General features: G+C 41.6%; 1 protein-coding gene across 3 annotated transcripts in view; it reads left to right on the forward strand.

Annotated features, from left to right (window-relative positions):
* Positions 1-12,904, forward strand: part of JADE2 (jade family PHD finger 2) — a 1,082,209-nt gene that overhangs the window by 989,050 nt on the left and 80,255 nt on the right. For all 3 annotated transcript variants that reach the window (XM_073620794.1, XM_073620796.1, XM_073620797.1), the window contains one exon: positions 790-907. In XM_073620794.1, coding sequence (XP_073476895.1) covers positions 790-907 — 118 coding nt within the window. The remainder of the gene's footprint in view (positions 1-789; positions 908-12,904) is intronic.

Consider the following 12,904-nt stretch of genomic DNA (forward strand, 5'->3'; position numbering starts at 1 on the left):
AATGGACACAGAAGCAGAACTCGGGAGTGCGTCCACACAGGTGTCCACCTTAGGAGAGCCTTCTCCAAAATGGGCACTTGATGTGGGGAGGAGCCGCCGGGGTACCAGTGAAGAGGAAGATCGGGGCCACTCTGTGCAAAACAAATTGCACGGTGGAGGTAAGTATGACATGTTTGTTATTTAAAGGAAAAAAAAAAAAAAAACGAGGGTTTACAGCCCCTTTAATGTTATCAGGCTATTTCCTGTGTTGGTTGCATGTTTTTCATTGATTTAAAGTTAAAAATACCTGTGAATGTCCTATGATACTTAATGCTATCTACTGGCCAAATGTGGTATTTTCCACCTTCGCTTGTATTTGGTTACTAGATGGTGCTATGTATCACAGGAATTACTTTTGATACTTAGTGCCATCTAGCAGCCAAATGCAGTTCTTTACTTTTTTAAATCAATGAAAAACATTCGACCAGTACAGGAAATAGCTTAATAAGTTGTTGCCCAATTTGTATAGAATGAATGTACATGCACTTTTACTAGGCGATTTTTTTTTTTTTTAGATATAGGGGTTGATTTACTAAACCCAGAGAAAAATCTGGTGCAGCTGTGCATGGTAGCCAATCAGCTTCTAACTTCAGTATGTTCAATTAAGCATTGACGAAAAAAAGCTGAAAGCTGATTGGTTACTATGCACAGTTGCAGCAGATAAACCTCCTAGCTAGTTTCTATAAGAATCAGGCTGTTTTAAATTATCACTTTTGTATGTTACTTATAACAATCCTGGTCTGTTCACAGGTGAGAAATCTATGTTACATGATTACCAGGAGGGAAAGAATGAAACACTCCATATGCAAACTTGAAGAGCAAATTTTCCAGCTACAGATGAAGCTTGTCGAAAAAGATCTTCACCACGGTAAGAAGCTAAAGCCAAAAATATTAAGTTTTGTAATATTCTGTTTATTTTACTTTCAGAGATGTATAAACTCAATGAAAGGCTCTACTGTTTGCCTGCAGTAATGTAGCTGACCCATAAATCACAGCGTAATTTTATGTATTCATTTTAGGAAAACCGCTTTATTTTTGCTCCATTCACTGCAATCATTCACTTATATACTTCATTTCCAGTGCTGGGAAAATATTTTCTAATGCTCTTAAAGAAGTAGTAAAAAAAAATATAACTTCACTCATTTATAGTGTGGGGTGAAGGCTTAAAAAACTTTTTACAGCTAATGTGGCACATAGACACCAAAATATAAGAGCTTGATGCTATCAGCGAACCAGTTCAACTTTAGAGCATGTCAGCCTATATGGGAACAATTTATGCTTGACAAGTTGATATAGCTTTTAAATTGTTCTTTATGAAAGGATCTATGAAATTATAACGTCCACATAGCTTTTCTGTTCCCAAAAATGTAACTATTTTTCAATGACTTTTAGATGGGTGTATTCCTTTTTGGATCTCACTGGGTTGTAGCAGGTGAAGGAGGGAACTTCATGTGGAAAATGGGCAGGGTTGTGGTGCAATTTGTAAATCGAAAAGATCTGTTCTGGCAGTGTTTGCTAACAGCCAGCAAAAGAACATCAGGAGAGTTTGTTGCTGTGACCTTCAGACATTTTTGATCATTACAAGCGAAGAGATTACAAAATAACAGAAACCTGGACTGTTCTTAAAGGGTAAGTTCACCTTTGTACACTTGTACAAATCCCAGCTCCCCTATGCACCAATATAGCATTCATGTACTTTTTTTGCAAACACATCAAAGCTTTCCATGAAATCTACAGTTACTTACTTTTCTTGTCCTAATCCACATTTCCAGACATTTTCATTAGTAATGTCTTTCTTCCTTACAGACTTTAGAATACGACACAGTAAGGAGTTGACCAGCTGACCTCATTAGCACACACCCTGCATCATCCACCCACCCATTCCCAGGTGCACGATTTTTAAATGAAATGCAATTAATCAGTGATCACCCTTTTCACTAAATACACAATATACAATCCAATTGCATAGTGTATGTCCATGTGTATACACATAAAATTACTAGTTGCGCTTTCAGTGCCATTAATTGTTAAAGCAGTTGTATACCCGCTGGGTTTTTGTTTGTTTTTTGCTACACCTGCAAGGGAAAAGGCATAATGAGCTAGTATGCACCGCATACTAGCTCATTATGAGATACTTACCTTAGAACGAGGCGCCGGCATCTCATCCTGTCCATGCCGAGGGCCGTGAGTGGCCAGAGCCGCGATGTCGTCACTCCCGCGCATGCGCACGGGAGACTTCTGTCCGGCAAGCTCCGGAGTTTGCCGGGCTGTCAGCCGAGAATCCCCTGTGCGCATGCGCCGCTGCAGTCAGCGGCTCATTGCGAGGGGAATATCTCCTAAACCGTACCTTATTATAGGCTTACCTGTAGGTAAAAGTTAAAAAAAAAGGTATACAACCACTTTAACTGCACACCAAACACAGAAGCAAACACACATTTGCCATGTGAAAAAAACCAGGGACAAATGCTGCACAGTAAAAAATGCACAACCCACAAGACGCCAAAATCTCCCATTAACCACACGTAGTGCAGCCAATTGAAATCAACAGGCTGCCCTATGCATGTCACAGGAAAAACGAGACACAAAATGTGCGCTCCCACTATGCTAGATGTGAATGGGGCCTGAAAGTGAAATTGGTGCGGTAACAGACGAACAATGAGGTTCCATTCACATCTGTGTGTTTTCTTGCATTTCCGAAAGGTGCTGCACCAAAAATCAATCAGTAAAAAATGTGCCAAGTTCCACTCTAAAAAACGTTCTGAAGCATCTTTGGGGCGATTGCTGTGTGTAGGGCTTCCCATTCAGGTGGATGGGCTGCCCTATGTGTGGTGAGTAAAAATGCTCCAAAACGCCTCCCCCCCTCGCTAAAAAAAAAAAACACATGTGGAAATGCGAGTTCCTGCTATGCAGAGTTGTAAATGGGGCTTGACAGCTGAGTGTTTCTGTCCACTCCCTCCTATGTACTTGTATAAAGATGGTCATATACTATGCAATCTGTGTTGATTGCATTTCATTTAAAAATCGTGCACCTGGGAGTGGGTGGGTAGATGATGCAGAGGGTGTGTGCTAATGAGGTCAGCAGGTCAACTCCTTTCTGTGTCATGATCTATAGTCTGTAAGGAAGAAAGACATTACTAATGGAAACGTGGATTAGGACAAGAAAAGTACGTGACTGTAGATTTAATTGAAAGCTTTTATATTTTTGTAAAAAAAGTACATGAATGCTATATTGGTACATAGGGGAGCTGGGGTTTAGAAGAAAAAAAAAGTGTACAAAAGTGAACTTACCCTTTAAGGCTGCATTCACACCTACTTTTAAATTCTTTTTTGTGCATGTGTCCGCACGACAGCATAGGCCAGCCCATCTATTTGAATGTGAAACAAAAGCGCCAAAGTAGCTCCTGAACTTTCTTTTGCAGTGAGCCCTGTGCATCCTTTAAATGCACATCTTGGTGCCCTTTTTTTTAATGCGTTTTTTTTCACAATACTGCTACCCTCCTTTTGGGGTGCTATGAAAAATGAATCCCAAACATAAAAACATTCCTGAAACGTCAAGATGTGAAGGGTGCCTAAATGTTGGTAAGTCTGTCACCATATTTTTAAATGACATGCAGTATCTGTTTACTACATCCATGTCCAACAACAGAAAATAGAAAGCAGTTCAATGCACAAGAGCTAATTCAAGTTATAGGGGAGAGTGAGTTAGCAAATAAAGTACACTGCACATACAGTAGCAGGAGACCTAAATGTAAACTTTATATGAACTTAAAATGTACCTAAAACAATGTAATTTTGAAGAGATGCAGCATTTTGCTTAAAGTGTTACAATAAGTTTAATTACTCTCATACTCACTTTTTGCATTTGTGTGATGTTTGTCATTCGATAGTATTCCTAAGTAGGCTGCAAAACTTAAAAAAAACAATGCTAAAGAACATGGTTATTCATACTGAGATTCAACCCAACCTGTGCAGATTTAGTGCCTGAATATCTACAAACGCCGTCCATTGCTAGGTAAATCATTACACTGCTTCTAGGAAAGCCAAGGTGTATTTTTTGTTACTTTTATCAAGCATATTAGCATTAAATTTAGCTGCCTCTAAGCAAAGCCTGTGTTTATTTTTTTTACACCTCTGTGCCTGTAATGCCCTGTACACACGACCGGTTTTGCCTTCGGAATAAACTCCGAAGGTTTCTCCGACGGAACTCCAATGGAATTCCATTCAAGCGGTCTTGCCTACACACGGTCAAACCAAAGTCCGACCATCCAGAACGCGGTGACGTACAGCACGTACGACGGGACTAGAAAAAGGAAGTTCAGTAGCCAGTAGCCAATAGCTTCCGTCTCAAACTTGCTTCAGAGCAAGCGTCGTTTTTACAGACGAGCGGTTTTCCCGACAGGAATTGGTTCCGTCGGAAATATTTACAACATGTTCTATTTCTAGGTCCGTCAGAATTTTCAAAAAAAAAAAAGTCCGATGAGGCACACGCGATCGGAATAGACGATGAAAAGCTTCCGTCTGACTTTTTCCGTCGGACATTCCGCTCATGTGTACGTGGCTTTATCCTCGGCAGCCAACTGCAACAGTTTTTCACAGGCCTGTGACCGATTTCCCACTGGAAATGAGACAGATTTTCACCCAAAACTGATGCACAACTAAGAAGTGGTGCCGGGGGGGGGGGGGGGGGGGTTTATTTTGTTGCAGTGCTACTTTAGAGCAATATATTATATATATTATGAATGAAGCTGCCTAATTATCATAAATCTGTCTCAAATCTACTGTATGTCACTGCTCCTGTGCAACACAGTTGATCAATGTATATTATTTCCAAAGACCATACAATAGAGCAGCATAGCCTACACATTCCTGTTTGGATATATATGGTGATAAGCAGTTTAGTGTGTTGGATTTTGGTTTGACCTTTGATGCAAAGAAAGCAGAATGTAACACCATTTAAAGCAATTTCAGAAATTGGGAAGCCCTCCCCCCCCCCCCCCCCCCCAAAAAAAAAAATTTGTGTGAGCGGGTGGCTCCGCAGGTGAGAAAGCGGACGGGCCGAGCTGTCGGTTGGTGAGCGGGCAGGTGAGAGTGCGGGTGAGTGGACAGCTGGCCAATCAGGGAGCCGGTGAGCGGGGGAGCAGAGAGATAACATCATCTCTCACTGCCCGGCGCCCGCCCTGCATTCCTGCAGTGCAGTTCCGCCCTTACTGTGCAGGCAACCATGGGAAGCAGAGAGAACATCATCTCTCTGCTGCCTGACTGGTAATCTGCTGCCTGACTCTGGGACACAGCAAGAGACCACCTTAGCAGGAAAGTGACACAGTAAGAGACAATCTGCAACGTGTGGCAGGTGACGTGGCAAGTGACAATCCGCAACGTGTGGCAAGTGACAATCCGCAACGTGTGGCAAGTGACAATCCGCAACGTGTGGCAAGTGACAATCCGCAACGTGTGGCAAGTGACAATCTGCATCTGGTGACAGGCGACGTAGCAAGTGACAATCTGCATCTGGTGACAGGTGACAATCCGTAACGTGTGGCAAGTGACAATCTGCCACATGTGGCAAGTGACGATCTGCATCTGGTGACAGGTGACAATCCGTAACGGGTGGCAAGTGACAATCCGTAACGTGTGGCAAGTGACAATCCGTAACGTGTGGCAAGTGATAATCTGCCACATGTGGCAAGTGACGATCTGCATCTGGTGACAGGTGACATGGCAAGTGACAATCCGTGACGTGGCAAGTGACAATCCGCATCTGGTGACAGGCAACGTGGTGAGTGACAATCCGCATCTGGTGACAGGCGACGTGGCAAGTGACACACTCAGGGCTCCCACTGATTCTGTATTATGGTGAGTTGAACTATTTCACTCTATATAACAATGTAATAATAGAAATAATGCGCTTCAATCACCCTGACACCATATCAACCATGGTGTTGTGATGATTGAAGCGCCAACACTAGCCATTGCTCCGATAAATTGCCCCCAAAAAAACATATTTTCTGGTAGTGTCCCTCCTGAGACTAGACTCTGGATCCGCCCCTGCCTCTACTGAATTGCTGGGGTTGTCCTCTACGCGTGATGAATGTCTGGGGTTGTCCTTTAGTCATCCTGAATGGCATGAGTTGTCTTCTACTCATGCTGAATGGCATGGGTTGTCTTCTACTCATAATGAATGGCATGGGCTGTCCCCTACTTATCCTGAATGTCAGGGGTTGTCTTATACTCACACTGATAATGAGTGTCGGGAGTTTTCCCGTACTCCCAATGAATGGCTTGGATTTTCCTGCTTATTCCTGCAGCAGACAGCTGTTTCTTGCTTCTTTAAAATATCTTTGCTAAATATCAGAGACCTGTGTGACTGAAAAAAGAGTTATGTTCAGATGTGGATGACATGACCACTTACTTTCTTTCTGATCATAACATGCAGTATATTACACTTCTGTTTTTTTAACTGTCATTCTTGTCCTGTTTACTTTTATTCCACTGTCCCTTACTCTGACACTGTGTTTATTTACTAAGTCAAATGCTGTTGGTAAAAACCATTTTATTTGAAACTGTGAAAAAATATAATATAAATATTCACTAACACTGAATAGATCAGCAGTGAAAGCAATTTATTTGTTGATTTTTCTAAGCATACACATGCATGTCTTTTTGGTCAGGGGACAGAGCAGGTAGTGATATAAATTGTGCCGTTAACAGTCTTAACAGTATTCCCTGTGGCATTCAAACAAGGACTACTAATTAGTGATTAGTAGTCTATTAGTAGACTATTGATTACCGTAGTCCTATACATTCATTATAGTACTAATTAGTACAGTCTTTGTTCATTTTATGATTTCCCATAAATAAATCATCACAGGCCAAACTAGCTAAATAGGAGAATGATCACAGATGTATTCATATCATCATTTTAAGAATTTAGTTGGGATTAAAAACAAAATGCCATGGTTGTTCAGAAAAAAAAATGTCATTCCATGTTGGTTTCTATTTCACATTTCTGCACTCCTGCATCTCCTTCCTGTCTTTGAATAGTAATTATAGATATCATATGCACATAAGTTTATGTTTTTTTATTTCCCTGAAAGCTACATCTGGCACACTGGCAAAAGTTATTGGCAGTCTAGAGAGTTTCTGTGCTGCTTCTTTGCCTTCATTTAAAAAAAAATTATACAGCTAATTTTCTTACAAAATTATTTCTAGAGACATGTTCCTGTCCATTGTTTGCCCACATTTGAGGCATTAAAGCGGAGCTCCAGTCGTTTTTAAGTTTATTAAAATTCAGCTGCTGACTGACTTTTAATGAACAGACACTTACCTGTCCCACGGTCCAGCGATGTGGCTGTCTGAAGCCTCGCTCCTCTCCCTTTGTGCCAGCTTTGCAATTGTGGGCACCTGGCTGTTACAGCTTGCGGCTTCACAGCCGGGTGCACATTGCACATGCGCAAGTCGCCCTGTGCCCTCTCAGTGGCCGGGCAATTGGAGGGGGAGAGTTGGAGTCGCCTTGGGTGGAACTCTGCTTTAAAATTTTTGTTACCCTCAATAAAATTTAAAAAATTATCCTGTTCCCTTAAAGCATGAAAAACAGCAACGTGCTTGTGCTGTGTAATTTGGCCCCCTGTATCATATAAAAAACCTGGCTGGTTCTGCCCTCCCCCCTGTAAACTGACCACGGTTTATCATCGCTGCTGAGCCGTGACACCCTGGTCAGTTTACGTGCTTTCGTCATCCGCAGCTCTCCTCTGTCCTTTCTCCTCCCTCCCTCCCTGCCTGTCAGCTGTGTCAGGGCCACTCTGCTCCCTGTCCCTTCCCTTCCTGTTGCTAAAAAAACAATGTTCTGATCATACAATCCCCTCTGGTAAATAAGGACATGTGCTCACTGCATGTGTTTTATAAAAAAATATGCAGACTTCTACCTTATTTCAGAGCGCCTTCTGGTGCTCACGTGACTCACGTGACTCCTTGCTGCTCTCCTCCCCTCCTCCCGGCTCACATCAGCGGGAGTTCTTGGTCCCTCCCACTCTATTTGTCAGCCAATGAGAGGAGAGCTGCGAGGAGTCACGTGAGCGCCAGGAGGCGTTCGGAAATAAGGTAGAAATAGGCATATTTTTTATAAGACACATGCAGTGAGGCACATTTCCTTATTTAACAGAGGGGATTATATGATCTTATCACAGCCCCTTTAGTCCTAACCTAGGAAGAAGGAAGCAGTGAAAGAAGGTAAATTGCATTGCTAACTTCTCAATTTATATATTTGTATTTCCCCATAGTGGATGGCAAAAAAAAAAAAAAGTAGAAAGTCCAAATATGAACATTTTTTTTCCAGGGGCTCATCTGACAGGTTGACTGTCTGTTCAGGCTTAACGTTTGTGGGTTTGGAGCGCATTCTGAATTGTCATATTTTTGGTTTCCTCAGCAGACAGTCTGGTTTGGAAGCAGTTCTAAATATTACTTTCAACTAACACAACTATGTTTGCTTCACTTCTGTTTGTTAAGAAAATTACTTTTTTAGTATTGATCTTGGAACCCTTTATGAATAAATGGTGTATTAGTGATATAGATAGTACAGTATGAGGCATATGTTGTTTTTGGCTTGTAGTATGACATTTGAAATGTATAAATAAGGAGGTGCCTGCATAAACGCTGCACAATTTATGTATTTAGATACTGTTATAAAACTGCATATTCAAATGCAAAAAAATCCTTTTTGGCTGATAATTTGGTACTTTATAGCTGACTCTCAGTAGTTTGTAACGGGACCAAATGTAGGGCTGTTACCTAACTAAAGAAAAAAATTGCAGGGGTCCTTGGTGATGACTGGCCACTTCTTGGCAAAGCCCACAAAAGCCAGACTAAAGGATTCACATCCACCCATGACTCATGCAGAGGTCAAAGTAAAACTAAAGGCAAAACTTTTTTTTTTTTTTTTTTTTAATTTTGGATAGAGTGGAGATGACACCTGTCAAGTTTTTTTATTGCTGTCTGTATCCCCGTTTTATTCCCAAATTTTGGGTTGTCCACAGAAAAGTAATAGAGGGTAAATCTTCCAGTGAGGACACTAGTTTTTGTGACCCGGAGTCCCAAGGGATTTCCTCTCACTTCCTGTTTTGGCTATGAGACAGGAAGTGAAGGTAACTCTCCCCCGTGGGACACAGGTTGCAAAAAATATATATATATATATATATATATATATATATATCTGACCGGGAGAATAACATTAAGTGGTTAGGGTCAAATGTAACAAAGCTTAGAAATGATACGAACAATAGTAGTGGTTGTGGGCAAACAGCAGTGTTAGTATTATAACAGCAACTAGGTAGGAGTCAAACACCAGATAACCACATGCTACAGAGAACTTTTGTTTTCTTGCACTCTATCCCAAAATGTATCCCAAGTTCAATTTAGTGTTGGGTATGTGTGTTCAGGTGATACTGAGAGCTTTATATGCAAAGTAACATAGCTATCTGTATGACCACCAATGTAAAAAAAAGGCTCCTGGGATAACCTAAATAGTTTTCTGACGGATACAGTACCATCAAATATCTATTCACTACTGCTCATTCAAGCGAGTTTGGTAGAACACGGGTATACTGTAAGCATGGTCCAAGTTCATCGAGCAGAGTAAAACAGAAAGCAGTTTTACTTATCTGATCCTCCACTCTTCTGCAAGATTCCCTCTGCTCCACCAGTGGACTTATCCTTGGCATCCTCACATCCAATGCAGGGCTTTGCATCAGTCTTGATGAAGTCAGAGGGCATTCGATTGCTAGAGATAGGGGAGAATTATCTGTGTCTTGCAGCACGGAGGGGCTTTCAGGAGCATCAGGTAAGTAAAACTGCTTTTTCCTATTCCCCTACATGTGAATAAAGATGTAACCCTTGAAGTTGGGGGGGGGGGGGGGGGGGGGAGCACGTACACTGCAAGAGAGGATTTTCTCTTTCCCCGCAAGTTCAATTTTAAGTAGTTTAGTCATTATGTGCACCCCATGTTTGCAGGCGTATTTCTGCATCTGGAAAGAGACAGGTGAAGCATACATCCATATACTGTATACCCAATCTGCAGTGCTAAGAATTATGTAATATACTAAAACTCTAAAAATGGTAATATAAAATAAATAAATAATAGGATAATTACCGGAAAGTAAAATATCCCCAATTATAGTGCAGGTGCTCATTAGCAGATGAAAAAAGTGCAAGTGCTCAGTTTATGTTATACACAGTCCTCAATATTGATAAGCAAGCAAAAGTCCATAAACATATCAAAAGAAAAAAGTGAAACAAATGGTGTCTTCATGCAATGTGCGCTCTCCCCCTTCAGGTATGCCCTCACCTCAATTGACGGCCAGGCGGCGCAGCTCTCGTTGCGGGCTGACGTCATATGACGTCCTCGCTTTCTTGGGCCACCAGGGGGCACGCGCGCGCCGCCGGCGATCGCGCGCGCCGTGTCACTGAGCACCCGGTGCGCGTGCCCGGCGGCCGCGATGTCCGCCGGGCACCCGCGATTACCGGTAACACAGCAGGACCGTGGATCTGTGTATGTAAACACACAGATCTACGGTCCTGTCAGAGGAGAGGAGACCGATGGTGTGTTCCCAGTACAGGGGAACACCGATCGGTCTCCTCCCCTAGTGAGTCCCCGCCCCCTACAGTTAGAATCACTCCCCTAGCAACACAGTTAACCCCTCCATCACCACCCAGTGTTAACCCCTTCACTGCCTGTCACATTTATACAGTAATCAATGCATTTTTATAGCACGGATCGCTGTATAAATGTGAATGGTCCCAAATATGTGTCAAAAGTGTCCGATGTGTCCGCCGCAATATCGCAGTCACAATAAAAATCGCAGATCGCCGCCATTACTAGTAAAAAAATTTAAAAAAATTAAAATGTTATAAAACTATCCCCTATTTTGTAGACACTATAACTTTTGCGCAAACCAATCTATATACGCTTATTGCGATTTTTTTTTTTTACCAAAAATATGTACAAGAATACATATCAGCCTAAACTGAGAAAAAATTTGTTTTAAAGAAAAAAAAATTGGATATTTATTATCGCAAAAGGTAAAAATTATTGTGTTTTCTTTAAAACTTGTCACTCTTCTTTTGTTTATAGCGCAAAAAATAAAAACCGCAGAGGTGATCAAATACCACTAAAAGAAAGCTCTATTTGTGGGGAAAAAATGATAACAATTTCATTTGGGTCGAGTGTTGTATGACCGCGAAATTGTCATTCAAATTGCGACAGCGCTGAAAGCTGAAAAATGACTTGGGCAGGAAGGGGGCGAAAATGCACAGTATTGAGGTGGTTAAGGGCTTTAAACACAAGCCTGTACTAAATGGTAACAGCTTAGATGGTCCTCATCCATATAGTGGCTGGTTAATGGTAAACACAGATCCCATAATCACTCCACCTCCTGGTAAGAACGCTGATCAATAAAGCCACAACTTTCGTCGGGTGGTTTCAAAGATCACCTCATATGCATACAGGGAATAATAGAGGCGTGCCATAGAGTAATTCCGTTTAAAAAGATTTAATGGCAATTAAAAACTCATCACATTACACTCACACTCAATATATTTAAAAACTGCGTTGAGCTGTGCTGGTGTGAAAGGGTGAAATGGTCACCTGTATTGTGGTCTGCAGTCCCGACGTATGGCGTTTCCCCTGTCCTATTTGTGCTACAGCACTTCCTAGTTCCTTGTGCATCAGTCAATCAGTCTCCTCCTACCAGTTTTGTCACACCTCATGACTTCCTCTGGGAGAGATCATACATCCACCCAAAGTAATGAAAGGTGGATGTGTTATGTGCTTGTGTAAAGTCATCCACAGGTATAAATCCCTGAACATGGCTTTTGTGTGTTGTTTACGCCAATGCATGTGCCCGAGTTTATGCAAGCACACTATATACCCGTATATGACTATGGGTGGCTATGCGCAGAAGCTGTTTCTCCCGGTTGTAATTTACGTCAGATGCATGAATGTGTCCATGTGCATGAGGCCTTACAGTTAAATTGGGTCTGAAGGCTGAAGGATTTTTACCATAAGGCTGGGTTCACACTAGTGTGAATTGGATGCGGGTTTCCCCGCATCCAATTCGTTTCCCTGCATCCAATTTGCACAGCAGGACATTGTGTCCTGCTCTCTATGGAGCCGGTTCACATATATCTGCAGCAGCTCTGGTGCTTTTTTGCACAGGAGACCTGTGTGTCTTTTGGTCTGTTTCAGGTCTGAATTCAGACAAAAATTTGGGCTGAATTTCGGACCTGAAACGGTGAACATAGCAGCACAGGACTCCTGCTGTGAGCCGCTGCGTGCTCGTATGTGAACCCAGCCTAAAGCATTCTCTGCATTAACCACTTCAGCCCCAGAAGGATTTAATCATTTCCTGACCAGGCCATTTTTTGTGATACGGCACTGCATCGCTTTAACTGACAATTGCACGGTAATGCGAAGTTGTACACAAACCTAATTTTCTGTCCTTTTTTTTCCCACAAATAGAATTTTCTTTTGGTGGTATTTGATCACCTCTGCGTTTTTTTTTTTTTTTTTTTTTGCGCTATAAACAAAAAAGACCGACCAATTTTGAGAAAAAAAGTTTACTTTTTGCTATAATAAATTTCCCCCCAAAAAAACTAAAAAAAAAAAAAATAAATAAATTTGTTCATCAGTTTAGGCCAATATGTATTCTACTACATATTTTTGGTTTAAAAAATCGCAATAACCGTATATTGGTTTGCACAAAGGCTATAGCGTCTACAAGATGGGGGATATAATTATAGCATTTTATTTTCTTTACTAGTAATAGCAGTGATCAGCTTTTTTTTTTTTTTTTTTGTGGCACGGCAACATTGCGGC

Source organism: Aquarana catesbeiana, linkage group LG03, assembly GCF_042186555.1.
Source record: "Aquarana catesbeiana isolate 2022-GZ linkage group LG03, ASM4218655v1, whole genome shotgun sequence".
Classification (NCBI taxonomy): domain Eukaryota; kingdom Metazoa; phylum Chordata; class Amphibia; order Anura; family Ranidae; genus Aquarana; species Aquarana catesbeiana.